Raw genomic sequence first — 24,281 nt, 5'->3', positions numbered from 1 at the left:
TAAAACCGAGTGAGAATAACGCTGACCAAAAGACTATGCAAACTGTACAATGTGCTGACAACGCCATTTGTCGAGTCCAGGTCGCCTCGCTGTTTCTCAATCGTATTTAAAAACTTCACTCATTGTCAGTGATATGCATACCTATATAAAACGGCAATAAAAATCTGTTCAAAAGCATATCGTAAAAACATAATACGTACCCAACTACGCGAAAATCTGTAAAAGAATTTTGGCAAAGCTCGACAATTTCTGCTTTAGACATTTTCAGCTTACGGGCAATCGTCACCTCGACATCGAGCATTCGTCCGATATCACGAATGGACGACAATTACGAGAAATGGTAATTTCTAGGCGCATGAAACAATTAACGACATATCGACGCCAAGGATAATGCTCACCGCTGACCATCGTAAGAGTACGCAGGTATTCACGAGCACGCGTGTACTATGCGAATAAAATTTACACGTTCATCGACGTATGCAGCAGACCTATTAGGTCCCATTCCACTTGTTCGGAGCCTTCGGCAGCAGGCGATTCGACGACCTTGCCCTCCATTGCTTCCGAGGTGACATCGGACTTGAGGAATTGAAAAATGCATCGCCGAGATCAACTGCAGTTAGTCACAAAGCGGTCCATGGCCCAGATTTACGCCCTTCTTAAGCCGGTATAAAATCTCACCGAGGATCGTCATTTTCTTACACTCCGAGCTGAGCGTCGGGCCCTACAAAGCATCATTCGATAATTACACGACGATGCGTACCTGTGATATCATCTTGTGAAAATTCGATGTGCGCAGTGGTATCCTGTTTTCTTATCATCTTCGTAATAGTCTGCCTGATCCTGATGCTGATATACAATCCGTTCTACGTGTGGGAAGTGAGATCCGTGAATTAAGGAAGTAGATAAAAAAAAAAAATAAGCAAAGATAAACAAAAGCAACAGCGTTGCATCCGCATCGATCTACTTATCTGAAAATGAAATTATTCACCCTCGCACTGCTGAACTTTGTCATTCTTGGAGAATGCTCGCTCCTAGAAATGTCCCAAGTTCTCTGGACTCGACTTTTGGCTGGCGGATTGACCAAAGGAGGCGCTCTAGACCCACTGCGCGTTCCAGTGGTCAAAGTAGATCAATCCGAGGGCAACACGAGCTACAGAATAGTCCTACGAAACGTCGAGATCAGGGGACTGAACCTCTCGACTCTTGAGAGCGTTCACATCGCGAGGGGGAGGCTGAAGGCTAACCTGAGCGAACTCGAGGCTGGATACGTGAGCTACAGTGACCTGAGGGAACTGGACTCCATCAGGTACAGATTTCACACTTTGGTAAAGGAGCCGAAGCCGAGAAACAACACCGAGGGCAAACCCTCTGCTTCCTTCGATTCGAAGAGTGCCAGAAACATGGAGTCGGAAACGCCTCTGGCCAAAGCTAATCAACGATATCAACAGAGGACGGAGGCTCGCGACGAGATCGTGGACGTTGTCTACGCCCAAAACTACATGCCGTTTGAAAAGCTTGGTTCAACCGAGCAGAAGGAACAATTGGCCTTTAGTGCCGCCCTGGAAGAGAGGTCTGAGGACGGGGAAGAAAGTAACGACGAACAGATTGAGTGCACCGGAAGTTGTGCTAACAAAAGCGGAAGTTCGTCCAGCAGTTCGTCGAACACTAGAAGAGCGGACGTCTATCAAGGTACTCGAGGCAATCGTAAGTTCGGTGAGTTTAGTGAAGACGATGCTGCGGATGAGTTCATCGGGCAAGACGATGCTCACGTCTCGGCGTCTGAGAGTGTTGAGCAGAAGCAGGCATTCGTGAAGGCCGAACAAACACCCAGGGGTGAGAGGATTGTCAGCTCTCCAGAGTCTAGGAATCACGGAAAACACGTGATTAGCGCAAGTCTCGAGCTTCCACTTCGACAGTCAGGATCAGGACATCGTCGTCAGGAAGTATTCCGTCAAGGTACGGAAAGTGCGAGGGTGACTGCTGAACGCAGTTATAAAACGCCGCCTGGTTACGTTGACATCATCTACGCGGACGACGATGACAAGAAAATCAAACATTTCGCTGGGTTTAGAAGAAAAGACGACGAGAACTTGAGAGTTTACGGGTTGGAGGAAATCAGAAAGGTAACGTCAATTGGTTGGTTTCTTTCCGTGGACGTACTGCTTAAGAACTGAAGACACTCAGACTTCGAAATAAAACGTTTTTTTTTTTTTTTTTTTATCTCAAACTTTCGATTCAAACGGTTTATCCCATTGATCTTGAAATTGGAAACGATGTGTTGAAGGATAGGCGTATAATTCGAATGCGGATAGTTCGTACATCTCTTGGCTTAAATTGACATTCCATGATCATCGCTACTTACAGAATATAAGCCTCTGATTATTAGAAGATTTGTAGTTAGGAATATCAACCATTTAAATTAGAATGGTCAATCATTTATTTCGATATAAGTCTACTCAGCTTACGATGATCACCAGGCCAAAACGATTGTGTGAACAGAAAGATCTTTATTGATGTTCGTTATTCCGAACGAAATAAACGATACGCTTCTGCAGATAATAATAATTACAACGCGACTGCAATCATAAATAAACGTTGTGTACGAATTATTTCCGCCTATACTTGTTCACTTGTGAAGGCATTTTAAGGTCACTCGACGGTGACGTCTCACGGCCTTTTAGAGGATCCATACAAACACCAAAATCACATATTATACGGAAGTAAAACTGCGATTGACTTACGAAGACGGTTCTTAAAACTTCACCGTTGTCATGTTCGCACATCTTTCTCTTCCGTTCACGTAAATTAGAGCCTTTTTTGTCATACAGGAGATCGAACGGAACAATCGTTACATAGTTCACAATTTCACGGCGACAGAGGCGATTCAGAAACGCAACAACATGACACTTGCAGCTGCCGAAAGTAAAAGGATCAAGGACTTGATTAGATACGCCGAGAAATTCCAAGAGAAAGATGGCTACTTTGAACAAGGCATGCAGCTGATTTATCACTTCGGTGGAATGGACGAGTTCGGTTCTTACGATTCAGAAACAGTTCAAGAGCCAGATTCAAATGCAGCTAAGCGCCGGAAACGCGAACACAATAACCATGATATCGAAGTAAGCTGGATCAAATCGTTGATACACTTATTCCGTTTGATAATTACGACTTTTAGACAGTTGAATATTTTCAGCACGTCAGGCTTTTTCCCGCTAGTTATACTCCATTCGATTATTCGTATATCTGATCAGATAATTGCTACAAGTTGATGAAAAACTGAAGAGATTCTAATTTTCATTCATTTTCTCAAAAGAATTGTAGACCTTTAGAGTACTTGAAATAATGCGGCCATGAGAAAGTTAACCGTTCATTGCATTTCGGTTTTCCGCGACGCATACATTAACGGAAATCTGCTAGTCTGATCGACTGTTTGTTTTGCAGGACGACATTATGCATGTCATAATAGGTATTCGAGTACCGCTTCTGGAAGTAAAAGCGGACTACCATTTAACGGGTAAAGTTGGAAGTGATGTATTGCGAGGAAATGGTCTGCTAGCCGGAAGTTTTAGTGAGTACTGTTCACCAAATTTCCCTTAGTTAATATAAAAATTGAATTCGGTAAACAGTTGTTTGTGGAATTTGTCAGAGAATACTGAAATAAGCGAATTGTCGTCAAGATTAAATGGCAAAAAACGTGTGAAAATCGTTAAAGATGCATCTGAACAAAACTACAAATTTTTTTATATCCTGTTCGTCGGAGGATTTCTTGTTTACCGTATTTGATGCTAGCAAAAAGTAATACAAACTTCTGTGGGCATCTAACGAGAATTCCAACTTTCGACGGGCGTAGACAAGTGTAAGCGTCATAAACTTTTTCGAAAGTGAAAGATCAAAGTAAGATAACTTGGCATATATACCGATATTCGAAACCGTATACTGATAATTCACTCACATATTTTCACCTGATCGTTTCGTAAGATATTCATATACAGATACAAGGATTGACAACGCTTATGATGTTGTGCCGTCACAACATCCGCATCTATTCAATATTGGTTCGCGTAAATTTTGAACACGTATCTGATGCGAGTTTCACTTACAACTTGCGTAACTAATATCTAATCATGTGCCATGAATGATATTGGTAATTGCTGTCGAAAAATTATGCCAACTACTTGTTTAAGTTCGAGTCGAATTCTGAACTTTATTTACGATTAGGTACGATTGTTTATTGCGAATGCTGAAATTGTCCACAGATGATTTGATCGGGAACTTTACACTGGAGCTGAGAAAAGTTGGTAAAAGCACAATGGTCGTTCGAGCAGCCAGAGCAAGGCTGGTGGCAAGTGATCGTAAAGTTTCTTTCCAGGGGATGAACGAAAAAGGACCTGTTGAATCTGTCCTAGTACACGGTAAGTCTTCACAATTGAGTCGCGCGCTGAATGAGAGACCGCGAGGTCTTATTCATGCTTACGAGAACGGTAAAAATGATATGAATAAAAAAGATTTTTGGTACAAATTTTTCAGATTTTTCAGTAAAATTCTTGAATTTTACGGCAGTATTTGCTGTCGGAAAAATTAACGCAATCAAAGTGTTCATTGCATGGAAAAAGAATATTTTCCAAATAAATAAAATTCAATTCAAACTAATGAATTTTTGACATCCTCAAGTGCGCATCTTCTTCAAGGATTTGAAAAAACAAACTGTAGATGATGGTCTGAAAATACTAGATTTTTTTTAACCTCCTCGTCAAGAAAATGAAAAGAAATTGCGTAGAAGTTTATAGACTTCGCTAAAATGTTGCCAAGTTGTACATACAGAAAAAATTCTTTCATACAGTTTTCTACAAATTCTAAAGCAGAATTGAAGCGAACAAATTTCAACACAAAATTATTACGTGTGTAAAAATTCAGTCCTTTCATAATTGACGTTGAAGTACGATGAGCATGTACGTCGCAGAGATGGAAAGAAAGAATATGATAATAACTTGATGTCTCACAGTGACGTAAAATCAGCTGACCAACGCATACACAGAGAAATCCTGAAATTTTTGTTACCCAAACCCACGTCAAGAACAGGAGACTCATGCTTGGACGGTTGTGTAATTTAACTGTGCCATTAGTAAGGTAACGTCTCGACCAGCTCCGTGAGAGAACATTTATGTACCTGCAAACGGGAGAAACACGAGAGCACGAATATTGTACCAGACGTAATTGTCGCTTCACCTGCACAAGCAGCATTTCTCATGAGCTGTTGATCCCGGCGTAATAGACCCACGTAACGTTGCGACATTCGGAGGAAAAAAAACGTGACTTCTTGTCAAACGGCAGCATTTTGTTCTCTATTTGTTCCACTGAATTCTGATTCGAAAAAGAAGAAACGTATCTGCAAGGAATGTTATACATGACGGCGATTAAATTAACACTCGTTGCTTCATCCAGCAACAAAAATTATTATTTAAAAAAATCTTCACCTCAAATAGTGACAAAAAATGTTCGACAGACACGTGCCAATTTCTTATATCGATCTTCTCTACAAGTTCGCTTTCTTTTTCAGGTCTAATGGCCGCCGAGGCTGTCGCCGCTATGATAGCCGACGACTTGGCGACAAAAGCACTGAGCGAAAACCGAGCCAACGATGCTATGATATACAAAATGTACTCCAACGATCCGGGATCACTGTGAATTGATTTTTTTTTTTCTTTTTTCCAAGTTAGTTATCCTTAACCCCGAAGAACACCTTCAATATCGACTCTATTAACGACAATGTATTTAGTCTATTTATTTATTTATCTAATAGTGTATATTTATTGAACAACATAAGAAAGAATTCATGGTATGGTCATGTGAAATGTACCATGAATCAATTTCGATTCAACAAATTTAGTACAAACAAAAAATCTTGGTTCAAGAAAAATTTAAATGAGTTTACGGCATGTGACGAATAAAAGGATAATAATTGCATTCACACCGCCTGTCGTTGGGCAAAAATGTCTAGACTTGTAGAACCGGTAACTTTATACCGAGCAGCAACTTTTACCACAGGCAACTAATTGTAAGTTACACCGAGTGAAGAATGTGGGGTAGATTTTTTTCTACACTCACATATGAATACACGGGTCAGTTAAACTAAACACAAGCTACAGCGAACTGATTATTAGTTGTATCAACTGATAGGCATTCATTCTTACGAGCCAATTAAATATTTCAATACGACTGTGGGAAAGTATAACGGTTGATACAGAGAATAGCTAAATTATTATCTCAGTTTTCCGGTATCGCGATAATTGTTTAAGCGAATCTTTCACAAAAAGTGGTTCCTCTTTTTTCAACCAGTACTCGTCCTCCGCACTAAATCCTTTACCCTGAAAACTCGAAAGATCTATACACGTATTACTGTCGGAACGCTGTGATCGGAACCAAATCGAAAGTTCCTAGTTGACTGTGACAAACGTACAACGACTTCCAGATGACCGGGACGGTGAAAATGCGCGAGAAATTCTCATTCAAAGAAACGTCATTGCAGGGCTGTCAAATTCTATGGCACTGCAAGCCACCCGCTCGGTTGGGGTGCCGAAAGCGGTTTAAAAGCGACAGACGAACCGTGGTGAAATTCTGCGATCCGTCAACGGTGAGAGGCGTGGGTTACTAAGTACGGCCCTGATTGCGTCGAAGGAGGTACTCTACCGTGATAAGTTAGCGATAGAGGGGGACTTTGGAGAAAGTGCATTGAGTTTATAAATACATGAACGACCGAGGAACAGAGCGCATTTGCAATATTGCTCCTTGCAAATTAATTTATTCGGGGGAGGATCAGGGTAGGAAAAAAATAAAGTAACCAAAGATATAGAAACGGAGGTTGTAATTAAGGTGGAAAATTTATTGTAATATACGATAACATTATGGGTCTGACATTGATTTTTGTTCAATCGTTGCTGCTGGTCAGTGTCCTCAAAACTGTGTCAACAGCCTTGCGTGAGTATATAATCTTTCCTCTGTTTGTTACTCGGTGTCCGATTATTATTTACTATTTTTCTTGATGACGTTTACTATCTTTGTTGTGTCTCTGTTTGAATTGCGAATCGATGGTTTGACAATCGACGCGTTTCAACGCCCGCTCCAGTCGACCGGGTGTACAAACACAAACCCATTTCGTCTCACTTTCACCCCGAGCACTTTCGTTTTCAGTCCACTCAAGGCTGCCGGCCGGTTAGCGGTTCGCGTTCGGTTTTAGCACACGGCTTAAGCGGTCGCCATGCGCCTTCCTTACCGACCGAAATTCAACCTCACGAATGTTTCTTTTGTGCAAAAGCAGAGAGTCAGATAAAAGCATCACTCGTTGAAACGCTACTGATTTAAAAATCATCGTGCATATTCATTTTCACATTTGAATTTATGTGATTTCGTATAATATTATTACGAGATAGTCGTTGAGTGACCATCTATAAAATTGTTATGTTCTTTAGATAGGAAAACCTCTTTCAAAATACAATAATATTACACAACGAAATCATGTACAAAAGTTTGAATATCGATGCTTCGTTTGAAAACGCTGAAAACAGTTGAAAATTCAATAGGTTTCTTTGATTTCATTTTACGATGGCTCATTTTACCCAGAAGACTATTGCCTGTAAATTCCTGGAGGATCTTTTATGGAATAAGTGTCTTCCTTGAACATATGCAAGGAAAATTTCTTCATTCAAACAGGAAGTTTGTGAAATTGACATCACAAATGAATTATCCCGAACGGTTACATTGCAGACATACAGCAACGAGAAATAAAACTGTGGTTGTCTTGGACTGGCTGTCAATGAATCTTCGATGCGGGTATATTCTTATCGTAAATCATCGCGTCTTCAATCGTAACCTGGATCGTTTAGTCTAGAATTGAAACCAATGCGTATTAAGCCGTGGCAGTTTTACATAGAGTTGTATCTAAGTGCTATTACATATACCTATAATCGTGAGCATCCGTGTCCTAGGAAAATATAGCAATCATTTCCGTCACTGAATAATTAAATATCATGTACCCACTTATTTTATAACCGGTTCTCCTCTTTTCCTCAACGAAAATCTGTATTACGTAATTGCCAAGAATTTTATACACAGCAAATGTAACACCTTCCACGAATGTTTTGTAATGATTTCGACACACGTGCCTACCACCGACTTTTTTCCCGTCACGTTCGAAGCTATGAATAAAAAGACAGTGGTTGGATTCGCGTAATTTGTTTCGTCTTGCCTTCTCCTCGCACCGAAACATACGATTCTCACAATTTGTGTAACTTTTCTGCTGGCACCTCCGTTATTACAATATGAATCAGAATTATATTTCTTGGTGAAAGCCACAACATGAGAATAATTAATGTCAATAGTAGAGTAATCTATGTATTGCCCGTTACGGTACCGCAAGTAGGATAAATTCTTATTGCTCAAGCCTACGTGCCAGTTTGTACGAATAGAAAAACAATCAGTTGATCTTACCAAGTATGGTGAATCAAATAGTTGTAACCAAATGGTCTTTCCGTTTATTGAAATATTCTCTTTCGCCACATTTGACCACCATATTCGGAAAAATCGTCAGATTCCTTTTTCCTTCCGTACCGAAACGAGTAGAGCAAGTTTCGATATTACGTCCACTACATCCACCATCGGATGGAAACGACTGGTGAAAAATCTGGTCGAATGTCGCGCGTGCAATTATCAACGCTATAATGGTTCATTAGACTCACTAGTCAAGCGATTTTCCCCCTGATACCTACGAACAATCTTCAAAACTTTTGTAGTCCACATAGCTTACATTACGTATGTTCTTCGATAACTTGATCGTAACGCATTTCAGCTCCCGGGGTTACCGCATGCTCGTCGGCACACGACGTGGACACTTACGGCAAGTGCGTCCTGCAACAGCTCGAAGCCATCAGACCATTTTTGCCCAAGGGGATCGCTTCCCTGAAACTGCCAGCCCTTGACCCTCTGTTGCTGCCGTCGTTGACGGTGGACAGAAGCCTCGAAGCTCTCAAAATCAGGGCCAACATGAGCCAGGTTCGCGTTTACGGCGCCTCCAGTTTTGTGATTGACGAAATCAAGGCCAACCCTAAGGACCTCACCGTCGAATTGAAGGTCACCATGCCCCACATCCACGTCAAGGGCGAGTACGACGTCCAGGGAAGGTTACTGCTCCTGCCTCTGAACGGAATTGGCAGTTTCAAGGGAAACTTTAGTGAGTTGAATTCTGTGCGACTAGAATATATTCGAATAGTTGACATCCCGCGTCGTGGATCACGTAACTTCCTCGTTTCTCGCGGGAACAAGTCTTGAGCTCCTGCCACTTGGCGAACGATACCAAACTGAGGCATTGCTACTGCAAAACTCTTTTCTTGACTGATTGAAGGCATAAGTTCAGTTTATACCTTCTACGATACTTTGGAGATGGATTGAAACCTTCTGTTAAAATTTCACAGAAATTGATCGATTAGTTTTAGACATGATCGAAAACAAACAAACAAAAAAAAAAAAAACGCGCTTTCTTTATAATTTCAGTAGCATAGATTAACTCTTAGAAATTTCAATTGGAGCAATTTTTAAAACTATTCAAAGAAATTTCAGAGAAATCTTGAGCATGTTCCAAAGTATTTGCACCAAGATTATGGATTGCATGCTAAGAAAAGAACACACGTTGTTCAAAAAGTAGGATGCAAGCGTTGCGCCACCGGCTATTGTCTCAGCGACCAATTATCCCTGAAACACTTTGTCAATCCGTTGCATGCGCAGTAGGAGTTATTACTGTACTGACTGATAACGGACGAGTCACGGATGAGAAAACGCGGTTACGTAACCCGCTTGGTTGACTACTCGTGAAGACATCTTGATGTATTACTTTGTTATTATCCAGAGGATTTATAAGCCTGCGGGTCACAGGCGCTATTCATACGCCTGTGATTCTTATGATATTTTAATACGATGCAAACCCAACATGCAGTGAATGGATGCACTGCGAGACTCGCCTTTATAACGCGTGGTTCAAGAGTCCTTGAATTAATTATTCATCGGCACTATTCCTTTTTTTTTTTTTTCCTCCAGCTAATACCAAGACTCAAGTCATCGCCAACGGCAAAGAAGTTGCCGACAAGAATGGCGTGCAGAGAATCGAGATGCACCAAATCGCCCTGAAAATACGCGTCGGTGGCGGTAACATCAAGCTGAAGGCTCCTACGACGCACAATTTGGCAGGTAAGCTTGTCTACTTTTCTCGGCGTAAGGTATTCATGGTGTACCGTTTCTTCATTTCGCAATTCAGACTCCCATCCCTGCTTGTTCAAACATAATCTCAAAACTACTATTTCCTGCAACTCTGGCCTCCAATTTTTTGGCCAATGCCATTCTATGCCAAACCCATTTCTCGTGTCTTGACGTTCGGGGACTTTCACAAGTTCGAATTTTGTAGTCGACTCTGCTTCCGGTTTCGAATTTTGTTTCTTGTAATATATTTTTAGGAGTTAAATCTCGACAGAAAAGCGTTTAAAGAGACGAAAAAAAACTGCTGCCACAAAGCTTTGGAAGCTGCGATAGAAGTCAATTAATTTCAATTGAACTGAATCAATATCTTCTTAAAACGGATAATAATTTGAAAACGACAAATTTCTTTCCAAAACAACGCTTGATATCAAAGCTTTTGAAAGCGATTGCATCATTATGTCATTGTTCTTACCACCTAAGCATACTGAGCGATTCCGATTTCAATTAATTGTAGCGGATGTTTCTGTAGCCGATCGTAATTTTCTTTCTCAGCTCCTCGACTGATTTATAAGAACGTTGAATAAGAAATAATTTCCGATTGAAGAACCTGTGTCATAATTAACTTCTAATTACACCGTTCAAAGCTTGAATCTAAAAATAGATTAGACACTGATAACGAGTAATGATGCACCTCAGCCATTGATGATGCACTGACTCCTAATTGTAAGTAACGCTGCAGCGAGATTGGTCAAGATGGATTGCAAAACAGATCCTCGAGCATACTTTTACCTTCATTCTCATACTGTTTGAATCACCGTTGGATTATTGATGGGTGATAAGCGTTTGTGATCGATTACAGCCGACGCCGCCGAGGCATTCTTCAACTCGAACCCTAGACTGGTGCTTGACATTGCCAGTCCCATAATCGAAGACACCGCGGCTACCATCAGCAGAGCCTTGGTAACCAGAGCTCTCAGTGCTCTGACCAAAGAAGAGATACTGCCTTGAAGATACAGCCGAGTCACGATCAGTTAACGGACGCACCGATTTCGCACGCAGCCTCGACTCATCCTGACGGTTTCACAAACAGTAGATACTGCCTGTGCCCAGGACCCAGTTGCAACAGGCCGGGGTTTTATATGCCAAATAAACGATTTTTTTACACGCCGCGTATTTCAACTTCTGTTTTCCCCCCACTCCAATTTCGAGCCAATCGATGACGTCGATAAGAACGATCGATCATTCGATGCATTGGGAATTATAATTATACAGTCTTATTTCAGGAAAAGTGGTCGACAGATATCTCTTACCATTAATTTTTAATACGATAAATTTGATACTATAGAAAGAATTTGAACGGGGAAAAGTCGGGTTAGCTTAAACATTGGTATTTTCTTATTCTTACTTCTCCTCGGCGCTAGTCCTCTGGAAAAAGTTCTTTGTACGTGAATGACGTTGTGACTGTATTGGCGACATCGGTGAAAAGGTCCGCCAACGAAGACTCTAAAACTGGCTTCAATTCTTCAACGAACACCGCACTGTTTGTGTTCAATATGTCGTTGGTCGCTGGACCTATAACGAAGAAATTTCTCAGTCTATAGTCGTGATTTGAACTCGTTTGATCTACGCAAAAGGATAATTTTGAGCTTGAGATCAACGACAGCAAGAAGGTGTGTCAATTTTTAACATCATCGAAATCACGTAGCGAATAAGTTATTTATCTACAAAGAATCGGATTAGATATCCCTGAATATTTTTAGCTGTAAACAACTCGTTTTAATTTTTCCATCGATACTGCGATAAATTTTGTCGTTATTTCGGAAATTTTAGCCTACGGAGTCGAATGTATTTGGGGATTTTTTATGAAACAGGAACTAAAAAAAAATTTATACACACATTCGTATACGGAATTCTATGTCGTTGAACACATTGCAAAAGTAAGGGAAAAAACCGTGGTAAAGAAAGAATTAACCGGTGCAAAGTTCTGATCATTGTAAAAAGAAACCAGTATGAGCAAACTCTATCGAATATAAGAAAAGCGAATTCAGTCACGCACGTGGAAGATAAAGCGTTTATACACCGACTATTAAATTTTATTGCGTGACAGTGATCACGCTGTCGACAAGTTTTTTCATGGCAAATTACATCAGTCAGTAGATTAAACGACCATATGCTAATAAGCGCTGCAAAAGATTGTGAATAAATAATCACACCTCAGATGTGAGTCAAATGATAGATTTGTGAAAAATCGTATATTGATGCGCTCACTATTAAATCGTATAAAATTTTTACAGGCATTAATTACGATGACAGTCCGTGAGTACAAGTCCGTAAGGTAGCTTCTTAATATTGAAGAAAAAAATGGTGTTCATGCATATATGCAGTATTTGCACTTCTATCTGAAGTTTTAAAAGGTTTTACGTTTATGTTCAATAAGTATGGTAAAAATTGTTGAAATCGCAAACGCAACTATTTCGGCATTTAAAATACACATTCTTCTGATTCGTGTACTTATGGACTTCACTTTAGTCGTTTAAATATTCGGTCAAGCATGCCCAAGGTTGGTAAAATCGCATTAGACGCCAGAGCTCCACCCATACAGAGAATTGTCAATATTCTTACTCTAATTCATCTCTAATCCCAATGATACATCGTTCCGTCGTATACTTATTCAAGTCTGCAGCGCGAAAGTCGAAAAATGATGTCTTTTACAATTCTTCTCGAGACTTCTATTTCCCAATTCGAACACGTGACTTACTATAATCGTGGAACACAAGTGGTTCAATATTTGGAACGTCTATCCTACGATTGGTGATTAAATCTGCCGTGTTTAATACTTGATTACGCAGTTGTGGCGGCTCATTGTCAGTTTAATGCGATCATTATTCGTTCAACTAGAGGTTCTATGTGATTGTTTCTCGAACTTATCGAGACCCCCCAGCTGGTTGCAGGTGAATACGGGAAGCTATTTTTAACACCAGATGCCAATACGGACAATCGGTCTTTTTATCGCGTCTCACCGTGCCTTGATTGTAAAACGACATTTCAACCACCCACTATTCATTTGCGATTAATATACTCGGTAGGTTGTTTGAAGATTTCATTTTCGATTTTTTTTCATCTAAGTATGCGCCGTAAAATTAAGCTTTGAATACCCAAAGAAACCACGGTATTAACATCACGTCTTACTTCAACGTTTCCACAAATTTCTGAAATTCTGCCTTCTCTGATTAATTCGGCTCCAGCAAGGTTTAAACGAATAACCAAGTAATCGTCATATTATTGAAGAAAATTAAACTCCAGACCCGGCATTATAAAAAATTTCACGTTAATTAAGTTATTGAAAATTTGTCGATTGCAATTGGGATGATTCTGAACAATGTGGACGATATGTCGATTTTGCATTTTACTCGAGCCGATGTTTATACTCTGATCAAAGTTATCCTTCTCTTTGCAATATGGTTAAAGGCTTTCACGCTCTTTGGTAATTCTGAATATCTCAAATAACACTCGTCGATATTCTACGAGTCGGGGTTGTTGTTGAGAAAATTAGATTAATTCTCAATAAATTAATTGCCATGTCATTTTAAATGATCAATTCTTGAATATCACTTGTTTTTCGTGCCATAACAATTCGATCATTTCTTCAGGCCTTACAGAGGTAAAATTTTTCAGCCATGCGACAGTTGCATTGCTGAATTGCAGAATTTTGCGAAATTGAATTGCGAAATTGCACTGTGCTGCCTTCGAAAATATTTTCATGGACCCGTTTCTTGACTTGATTTCTCTGAGTGACTAAAACTTACTTTTTTAGTGACGGGAGCTCGGAGAAAATATTTAAAACATCCTGATACTCACCCAGTATGGGATCTCCTCCGAATAAGTTGCTCAGATGTATTTTGGCCTCGCCGATTTTTATTTTCAGCTTCATTCTCTCGAAATTCAAATATTCGACTTCGTTTCGCACGACTTTGTGCCCTCGTAGTACGACATCCGATGAGTAGCCAGCTGCCATATAATAGAGAAGTGTGTGTAAGATGCATGAATTGAAGTAATAAAAACGCGAAACACGTTTCCATAACATTTTAACCGGACACCTAACTCGGAAACATTGCGCAATTCGTAATAAAGTTATTAAAAAGTCAATCCCACGATAATTTAGACTCGCTTAGTTTATTCATTAGCTTGGATGAGTTAAGGAAATTCGATTCTATGAGAACATATTAACTATAAAATTTGCCAAGATTCTACAGTGATTTTTCTTTTATCCATGACATTTTCACTGCTAATGACGGGAGAAAAGAAATATGTCTATAGTTTTTCTGTATCCGCATTGTATGCGTGAATTTTTCCAACCGGAAAACGGTGCTCCAAATTTGCATTGCTAATAAATATAGGAGACTTTGTAATAATTTAAAAAATGCATTTGGGTCTGATATTGTCTTTTCGACAAAGAATAATACCACCAAATTTTTCTGATATTTTAATACGTCCGTTTGCCCGCAACAATACTGGGAAATCATTCCATTTTCCGGAACGTGACGTTTCAATTGTCATTTCTGCTGTACTCGGAGTTTATTTCAGCCAAAGAATTAGACTATTACTCACTAAAGTTTCCAGTGACATCTCCTTTTCCAGCCAATCTGAGAAGCAGCACCCTCGCATCCATCTGGTATTTACCTCGAAAAGTGAGCCTGTCGAACGCGACCCTGAAGGTGAAACTGTTCTTGTCCAAATTCGACTTAAGGTTGTGAACCTTGAACGTCGAAGGGCCTCTCACCTGCGAACAAGACGAAGCCCTATTTACACCGTAATAATGAACGAGGTCTAGGATAATACAAGGGACGTCGATGATTATACGACTGTTACGACACGTGTAGTTGAATTTTATTTAGCTACTTCGGCCATCAATGTACATAGTTAATTTTGCCGAACCTGTAGTAATTGTGATAGAAAATATATAGAATTACTACGAGCTAGGCCAACTAGTCAAGGATGCTACGAATAATCAGTAACCTACTTACGTTTCTTGAATTAATTGATGAAACTTCGTCTTTTCACTAATGAATACAGTCTTTCGCTATCAATGAATGATATATTGGCTTTGTCGTTATCATTGGAAATAATGCTCAGAGGTGCCTCACAGCATGCGACTTTTTTCATTTAAGACGGTTATAAATAATAAATACTTATTAAAGTTTTATCGCGGATTTTATCCGGAATTCATAAAATCGTTTAGATAATAAATTTACCTTCGTAAATGATAACAACTTTTTTTGTGTTGCAGGAACCAGAAACCAGAGTTTAGCAAATTCAAGACTTTTTGTACCTTGCGTTAAAAATTACTGAATTCGATAACCCAAGTTATTTAGATGGAAAAGAGTCTCGTAAAATTATAAGGTACCTCTAAGACTTGAGCTAAGAATCCTATACTTTGATTGGATTATATTTTCAGCAAAAACTAGGATTTAGACCTTGTTCCAATACTTGAACAAATAATGGCCACGTTTGAACCAATTTTAATATCGACTCGTTTCCTTGGAAAGCAGCGAACTTTTTTCCAGCGTACGTTAGTGCAGAGAATGGCAATTCCGAGGCAATTCCGAGGATCTAGTCCCAAATTTTCGGCCCACCTCCATGTTCGTTAAATTAACGTCCAGCCTCGCGCCCACGGGACCCCGTAGCAAACGAACATTCTCCAATTGAAGAGGTTCCAATGCCGGTGCTCCCAGTTCCGGAATGCCTTCGGCAAGCCGCTCCCTGAGGCTTTCGATGGTTTCAGTGATACATCGGTCCAAGTTCGGGTTAGATTTTTTGCACGGCACGATGTACGAAGCTGGAAGAGCAATTGCCTTGGACAAAAAATTGGCAAACAAATGGAAGATCGGTCAATTATAAACACACGTGGTTTGTTCAAGGCACTCGATTCACGAAACAAAAAAGCAGACTCAAACTAGCATTTAAAGGCACCGTGTCGAGCGCAATACCCGAACGAACATGCTGGAAATTTACATAATCACCCGTATCGATGCGTGTTATGTAACGAGCTTCAGGTTAAATATTTCTGGTGGATACTATAAATCGCAGCCGTACGTTGGAACAGGTTTTTATTGGCAATTTCCAAACCACTTCTGCGCCTTCGTTACAAAGCTATCACGGCATACTTGGCCTCAGATACATATCAATTTCTCTCTCTCTCTCTCTCTCTCTCTCTCTCTCGCTCTCTCTCTTTCTCTCTGTGCTGTAATTACTCACGTAAAACTGCCATCGTGGTCCCGAGAAGCAATGCGGCTAGCCTGAAACAGATACGACTATTCAGCGTACGGTTGCTTTTATGCATTTCACTTGCAGCTCAACTTCCGTGTGAAAAACTTAGGCTTGGGTCGAGGGATTCGGTACGAGTTGAAAAATACAGACTCATTGAAGTTTTAATCGTTCTACAACTAATGCAGTTCCTGCTGACCCACCTTAAGCCAGCGGTATTTAAATCGAAGATCAGGCTTTCTCAAACTCGTTGAATATAAACGATCCTGAACTATAGCTTTGTGTATGGAAATGATCGATTTTTCAATTTTCAAGACAATAAAGCTCTGATTTTAGTCGTTTTATAGTTTGCGCCTAGTTACCAATGATACAAACATGATACAATGTCTTCCCACAAAATTGTTCTTAAAAAAATGGGTGCTTTTTTCAAGAATCTCACGTTTCTCAATCATGATTAAAATTTAGAAGCTTACGTCAAAAAAATAAAGAACCTGACGACGACTCTCGAAATCAAACAAGTACATGGACGTACTGCCAATAAGGATGTTACGATGGCTGAGTCACAATTCAATGATGATCAATTGTTACCTTCTACTGGAATATTGTCGATTTCTGATGACCAATATATCAAAACGATTCCCGATGCATGTGCGAACGTAAATATACTTTATGTTTCAGTCTACAATGATCAATGAAAAACGCCAAATTGTTATTTCCTCATTTGCGACTGAGCAATGGAAACGTATTCTACGCTTGTTTTAACTTCCCTAGTAATGAAAGCTTTCCAAACTTTGGGCAAAATTATAGAATTGGCAATTCGGTGCTTTCGGGTTCGTTAAGAAAACTTCAAAAAGTTGACGAAAATACTTTAATGGTAACTAGTTTTCACTCGATTTGAGGTTACGGCATGCTAATTCGTAGCCGTATCCCATACGATGTACGCATATCTTCATCAAGTTGCCAAACTTTTCACAGTGACCTCAGCGTCGCGATCACAAAGCCACGTTGTTTCTGAAAATTCTCAGCGAATTTATCGCGCAGGAGAAGAAATTGCAAAATATGATTTGCATAATTTGTCGGTGAATGTGAAAGATCCGATATCCCTTTAACTGCAGATTATCACAACGCGTTTGCGACACTTGTTTTACAGAAATTTAGCCGGAATTGACAAAGCATCATTTGCGAAAGAATAAATTCGCTCAGAACAAATAAAATCTCTTTTCAATTTGAACAACACCCCTTTCACTCTCTTCGAATCCATCCGTGTGCGTGTTCCCTTAAAAATCTGAATGGTACCCGCGAGTCACTGGTTCGACTATTGGAGTTTGAAAAAAGATGGATGTCAACGGAAATCACAAGTCACTCCGCTGACTGTCACTCACTCACTGCAAAATCTACACTGACTTGACAATTTTGCGTCCAGACTAAAATCCGACTGCAGTGAAAATTCAGTATCATACGAACTCTAAGCCTGGATGTAACGCCTTCGGTTTTCCAAGCATGCGGTAGTTGAACTGATATCGAAAATGGCCTACCAAGCCCAAGTGAAGAGAGGAGAAGCCATTCCCTCGACGCGTCGCGCCTTTGATCACTGGATAATTTAAGATGAATCCAATTCACCGGTAACAAAGTATATACACCCTGCAGACTGCAGTTATATACTCTCGAATTTTAGACCCGGTGATCGGTTGATTGCCTCGTTCCACTTGGCAGCCATTGGCTCGTGAGTTTTCCTCGTATCTCCGAGTCTTTCACTGGTCAGAGAACGTCAACGGCCTGGACTTTTCACCGAGTTTCACACCTCACAGTTGGACTATAATCGGCGGCCTTTCGCCATCCCGTCTTAAGGTATCAATGGTTGATGGATAATATGCAGCAGCTCGTATGGGCTTTCAACCGAAACCCTGAACGCTGTTTATCAACTTTTTTAGCCAATTTTTACTGAATTATTGAAAAGATCACTTTTTTTTTAATAACGGCTACAGATCTTCGGAATGCACTGACCGTAATTTCGCATTTTGGTTGTCTGTGTGTAAAGCTTGTATATTGACCAATACACGAACCTTCGACCAGCTTAACTTAATTTTTCGCAAACCGTGAGGCCTAGAGGTCTTGGATTTAAATTTTTCTCATATTTTTGTACACCTAAAACCATATACAAATTGTCGTTAAATTAACATTATGACAATACGTGAATGATAAAAAATTCCATTCAGGAATCAAACTTCCATTCGAATCGACGTTCTTAATTTTGCTTCAATTAACTCAATTCTAGCGTGTCAAGATTTCTATAAATTAGAGAAGTCAAGTATTTCTGTTACTTCGTTGAAATCCCGTCGTGCAACGATTTATCGCTAAATATGACCAATGGCATCCGATCGAGAAATTCAATCTCTCTTTAGAATGTATCTTTAACTAAACTCATAAAAGTTATACGATTGAAATTTGTAAAAAATCATTCATGTCGAGGAACTAGAAAATGCAAGGTCAGCCGATAACAAGACAAGTTTTTAAAGCCGTCGTGTTTTCAAAGCTAAAACAATTACAAATATGCTATTATTGTTCAACTGCATTCGATTTTCTTGATTTACAAAATAATAACCAATAATTTCTTCCAGAAGAATCATTTCCTGACTCGAGCCGTTGTTGAATCGATTCCAATCAAACTAAGCTGGCCAAGCGAGTTGAAAAATCGATTTCGAGGTGAATTGATTTCATACCGCTGATTTCTGGTTTAAAATAACATTATAATTGTGCACATTTCTTCAATGCTAATATATTTGAATTAAAACTCGAATTCTATTTTCCAACTTGGAAATTTATTCTTGTGAAACACAGCACTGAAATATCTGAACGAGTAACTCTCAAAACCCTGATTATCATTATTATGAGAAAAATCATATTTCAAGGTTGAGTAAATTTCTTAACTTTCTATTAGAAAGGAAATTGAAACATTTATACTAAGCCTCAAGTGCACTGAGACAGACATTTGTCATGCCTGGTTTTGACATTGCTAGAGAAATACTGAACTATTACACTGGTCGTTTAATTGAATTCGAGTCAGTAAGCGATAGTAATGTATTCAAAAATCTAATGCCTGCACAAGCAGCGATTGCGACATTACGTGAACAAGTTTTTTTTCCTCCTCCGGTACGAATTAAGTATTGCAGATCGAACTGACGCACATTGAATATTATTTCCGTTGATGAGAATCACCTATTATCGAGTAATTGAATGGAGAATAAATTTTTTTTCTACACCTCAATTTTTACGACCACAGTGTTTTGCACTATTAAATTAATTGAATTAAATAGTTTTTTTCACAGCTTCCAACAAGGTACGCGTTACATGTGAGATAATTGTCATGCAAGCATTATTGGAAAATTGATTCAAAGTTTCTCGAATGCGTTGCGTTCTCACAAAGTCATAGAATGCTTTACGTAACCAATGACACTTGTTCCGTAGTGAGAGGATCGACTTTTTACCGGATCCGAAATAATACTATGTAATATATTTTAGTACACCAGTACCTTTGGTTTCCAGTGATAAATATCCTCGCTTTTTCGCATGCTTACATATTCCTCTCCTAATATATCTTGTCATTCAGATTAATGATTAATGTTGTTCTCGAGGTCACTCGGACTACTCCTAATTCTCTTTTAACCGCTCCAACCGACTTCCGCAGTAAATGTTTATTTTTGAGTTAACTTTGTTGATAATCATTGTTTCAGTTTTACTAATTTATAACTTCTGCTCAGCCTTACCCTAATTCTCATTACAAGACCATTAATTTGACAATAATTTTACATAATTAAAATGTATACCAATAGTCGAGTACGCTATGAATGATTATTGAGGACAGATATTAAAGACTTCTTTTTCAAACGCATGTTACTCGCATTTTACGAAAAGGGATTAAGTGAATTCTGTCTCTTGAGAAGATCCAAAAGGATTCACTCAGAAAGCTCAACAATCGTATTTAGTAATGAGGTGATTCAAGGATGCGATGTCAACGAAGTTCTTTCAATTCCAGTCTAGTTTGTCTAGAAATTAGATATGGATTAGCATGAAAAAACCAAAAGAAATGTAATATTGTTCTATGGTGAATGAGTGAAGCGTTTTTTTTTTCTTCTGTTCGATGTTTGAAATCATAAAGATTTTTTACAGTGGATTTATTTCATAATCGTCCAATTGTAATTTCAAACTGACTGTTACATAACAACGTTGCGTTTCAATTTGTATTGCTCGATTTGCTTTTTTATCTCAGATTATTGAGAAAAAAAAAGACTTTTTATTACCGGTGATATTCGGGAGAGACGAATGAGCATCGAGTAATATCGGGATAACTGGAGCCAAGCGCGGAATTTCAAATACCTTAGCAGGTGTGTAATACTAATCAGTAACATAAATTTTAGGAATATCGTAAAATTTAATTTAACCTCGCTTTATCCTTCGATTGAAATTTGTGCTCGCTTATGAACATCATTTTGAGATTATCAGACGACGCTTGAACAGATTTCTAATTTGCAGAGTCCGTTTTTCTTGTACCTTCGCTCTCATCCTTTTTCGCCGATTTCATTTTCGGTTAACTCGAGGACGTATAAGGCAATACTGATTCGGTGAAAACCGAGGTTGAGGCTCTTCAGCAGCGATTCAGAACAGGAGAAGTTACGAGTGGTGAGAGAAAAAAACGCTGAATTAAAATTAGCGTATTAATTTCCGTCGACCAGATTCTACTCGATTGCGTAGTTGATTATATAATTCTCATGAAGTTTAAAACGGTAGCGAATACTTCCCTGACACATGTTTGCAAAGTTGAGAATGAAATTATAGACACTCCTATTATTTTTATACCGTCGATCATAAATCCGATTGAACCTTCATTGGCGCGTCAATGTCAACTTACTCTTATTTAGATATACACTAAAAATCCATCGTGGCAATTGCGAAGTTGATAATGACGGATATGGTTGTCATGGTTGAAACTGTACAAGGCTATGTCATAAATGTCATAATGTCACGTAATGCGTAAATGGATGATGAGAATATTCGATAAAGGATCGCTCACCCCACATTTTTTTATCCCCAGTGATTTTTGGACGTGATATTTAAAGTTCCCATTTTTTTTATCGCGAGAGCGTCACGCCATCGGCGACATTTGGTGACGAAACTCGTCGAAAAGTTCATTTATCGTGTTTCAGTCTCACGTGAAAATCACTGAACACTTCAATCGGATTAAGATTTTCAAATTCCTGTAAACGCTTATCACCTCTGGATACGTTTGCCATAAAATTTACACAAATACACGTAACGTTCAAATAATTAGTTCCAGAAAAACTCCGTTAATTTTACAACAACAATTTTAAATAAATACAAGTGAAATATTCTATGTTTTCACACATAGTTTCAAATAGTGGATGTATAATAATTATAGAGAAATTAACACGGAGTGTTTGGGTATGTTTGGAATGGGTAAATCCTTTTACGCGATGTTGGAACATCGTCAAGTTACGACTGTGTGTGTGTGTATGCCTATAAGCATCCATTTTCAGATCCGATTAAATATTAATTAATTGAAACACGGTGTTTCTACGAAGGTAAATCGGTGAAAGCGAAAACGACGCAATGAATCCGCGACATATGCAGTGCCTCATTTCAACTCATTATCTCGAGTTGGATATGAAGGTCGAGAGGCTGAGAGACTGGATCCGATCAACCTGCAGCTCAGAAAGACACGAAAAACCTAAGTTCGATGATTCCTTTCGAAAACCCGCGGCTTGATTTCATATTTAAGGATGCCGAATGGGCAGCCTCTGAGTTTGCCGCAATTCATGATTTACCGATTGCATTTTCCTCTCCCTTCTATTTGTTCATTTTTTCGTTACCTGCGTAATTAGACATCGCAGAAGAGTTAATAATAATGCCTATCGTTCACAATTACACGTATTGCGAATAACGCTTGGATACAGCGTAAATTAATACTTAATTCACAAGTATTTTATATGATTTTATGGCTAACTTCTATGTACGAGTCACATAAATCTAGCCATTCGGTAAATCTTGTAATCCTAATAATTATAGACTAATGAATCATATCCAACGTCAGCCGCGTTTCTACGATAGATTTTAGCGTTGAATCCTAGTGTTCGCCACGAATGATCACAACAAATTTCTAATCATGAACCTCTACATTTTAGTTAATCACCGCATTTTACAACACTCCGTAATTATACGAGGTAGAATTATTCTTTTCTACTTCTTTGTCAGTCCATCGCGATAGGCTCTAATCTCGGGCAGCCATGGATGCTATTATTAATCTTTCATCTGTGTTCAGCTAATGAGATCAAAAAATGAGAAGAATTATTATCCACACAGAAACTCGTTCCGTCGTACAATAAACATTTTTGTACGTTCGTACTCCCAACTACGATTTATTTTCTATTAGAAATACTTTGTCCTTGTCAATAGCTGGTTCATTTCCCATGGTAATTGATGCTATTATACACATGTATAGGTATGTATACATACACACTGCGTGACGCAAGGCCACAGAGATTCCGACTCTACGGATATATGCGTTTAACGGTTCGAACGGTCAATTAAGGGCTCGAAGTAATGAGAAACCAAATTATGATTGTGCGCCACGTATTCTTAGCGGAATGTTTTTATCCGATTCCGTACATAGATTCAGATACTTATTTGTAAAATCATTTCCTTTGTTGGGACTCGTTGAATTACTTCCGGTAACGTTTACCACTCTCCTTCGGTGTATCATTTTTCTTCTGCAACTCAGTCTGTCAGCGTATTGCCGAGTCACGCTTGCAGCGTGATGAATCGACGAAAGAGGAAGAAGAGAAATCAAAAAAATCAAGCACCGCGAGTTCAAACAATATTTCGCTTCTCTTCGTACACTGATTAACATAGTCGTATATGTAATGAGGGATTCTTTATTTTTACATCTGTTTTCGCCGAGGGTTAGACCAAGGTCTCGGAACGCGAGCTTTGACTCGATTCGGACGCTGCACATTCGGATGTACATATTATGACAAAGCGACAGGTGAAGGGATCGCCGGTTTATTTATTTAGAAAATTTAGAATTTAGAAAACAAAAGTCGTTATTAGACGAGCAATTGTTACAACTGTAGACTGATGCGTTTCATTGAACTTACGTTTTTGATGTTAACACTGTATACCGAATTCCGTGCGGACTTTGAACGAACTCTTCACAGGCCACGTGACAAGGCCCGAACTATTGCGACTTGGAATTGAAAAACGTGATTTCAGAAGTTGTTATATACGATCAGTCTGCAACTTCACACACATTACGCGTGAAAGAGGACTGCGAGAAGGCCGAGACGTCTTACTGTAGTAGTTGCGAAGGCCGACATGGTTTGAGTTTTTTAGTTTTGTTTTGTTTTTTGTTTTTTTTTTTTTTTTTCGTTCACTATTATTTTTATTTAGTTTCAATAAATATATACATTCATTTATTATTTTCACCCAAAGAACGAGTTGTCAAAAATCGCCTGAGACGCCGCGGCAAATTCGAACCGACTCCTTTCACTCGACCGATAATTATTCTTCTTCTGCCGGTGTTATGATTCACACGCGTCGATTATCAATATAAAGGTAATTGCTAAGTGCAACGGTTGTGCGTCGATAAGCAGTCGAGTGGGGGAAAAATGGGGACGCAAAACGCGATCGGCCGTGGCCCTGAACTTAGAGGAACGGGAATAATCCTAAGGCCGGCTCGGGTCTAGAATGTATAAATGAGCCATCCC

At 39.2% G+C, this 24,281-nt stretch overlaps 3 protein-coding genes across 5 annotated transcripts; 2 read left to right on the top strand and 1 right to left on the bottom strand.

Annotated features, from left to right (window-relative positions):
* Positions 1 to 37: 37 nt before the first annotated feature.
* Positions 38 to 8,946, top strand: LOC124180039. The gene is made up of 6 exons (XM_046565024.1): positions 38 to 2,123; positions 2,829 to 3,119; positions 3,442 to 3,568; positions 4,257 to 4,412; positions 5,558 to 6,055; positions 8,843 to 8,946. Exons 1-5 carry the CDS (start codon positions 975 to 977, stop codon positions 5,683 to 5,685), a joined length of 1,851 nt encoding a protein of 616 aa, XP_046420980.1. The 5' UTR covers positions 38 to 974; the 3' UTR covers positions 5,686 to 6,055; positions 8,843 to 8,946.
* Positions 6,903 to 11,247, top strand: LOC124180700 (circadian clock-controlled protein daywake-like). The gene is made up of 4 exons (XM_046566446.1): positions 6,903 to 6,975; positions 8,843 to 9,223; positions 10,084 to 10,233; positions 11,099 to 11,247. The coding sequence occupies exons 1-4, from the start codon at positions 6,903 to 6,905 to the stop codon at positions 11,245 to 11,247; spliced, it is 753 nt and encodes a 250-aa protein (XP_046422402.1).
* A 165-nt stretch (positions 11,248 to 11,412) lies between these two features.
* On the bottom strand, positions 11,413 to 24,088 carry LOC124180031 (circadian clock-controlled protein daywake-like). Of its 3 annotated transcripts, none has more exons than XM_046565013.1 (6): positions 23,673 to 24,088; positions 16,495 to 16,535; positions 15,873 to 16,075; positions 14,848 to 15,019; positions 14,098 to 14,247; positions 11,413 to 11,811 (listed from the first exon to the last, which is right to left on the bottom strand). In XM_046565013.1, the coding sequence occupies exons 2-6, from the start codon at positions 16,505 to 16,507 to the stop codon at positions 11,657 to 11,659; spliced, it is 693 nt and encodes a 230-aa protein (XP_046420969.1). In that variant the 5' UTR covers positions 16,508 to 16,535; positions 23,673 to 24,088; the 3' UTR covers positions 11,413 to 11,656. The 3 variants fall into 3 exon arrangements, with proteins under 3 accessions (XP_046420969.1, XP_046420968.1, XP_046420967.1); XM_046565012.1 differs by lacking the exon at positions 23,673 to 24,088 and adding an exon at positions 18,039 to 18,648; XM_046565011.1 differs by lacking the exon at positions 23,673 to 24,088 and adding an exon at positions 17,968 to 18,020.
* Positions 24,089 to 24,281: the final 193 nt, after the last annotated feature.

This window comes from Neodiprion fabricii, chromosome 4, assembly GCF_021155785.1.
Source record: "Neodiprion fabricii isolate iyNeoFabr1 chromosome 4, iyNeoFabr1.1, whole genome shotgun sequence".
Lineage (NCBI taxonomy): Eukaryota > Metazoa > Arthropoda > Insecta > Hymenoptera > Diprionidae > Neodiprion > Neodiprion fabricii.
Note: the sequence above shows the minus strand (reverse complement) of the source record. Positions and strands in the feature narration are given on the sequence as shown.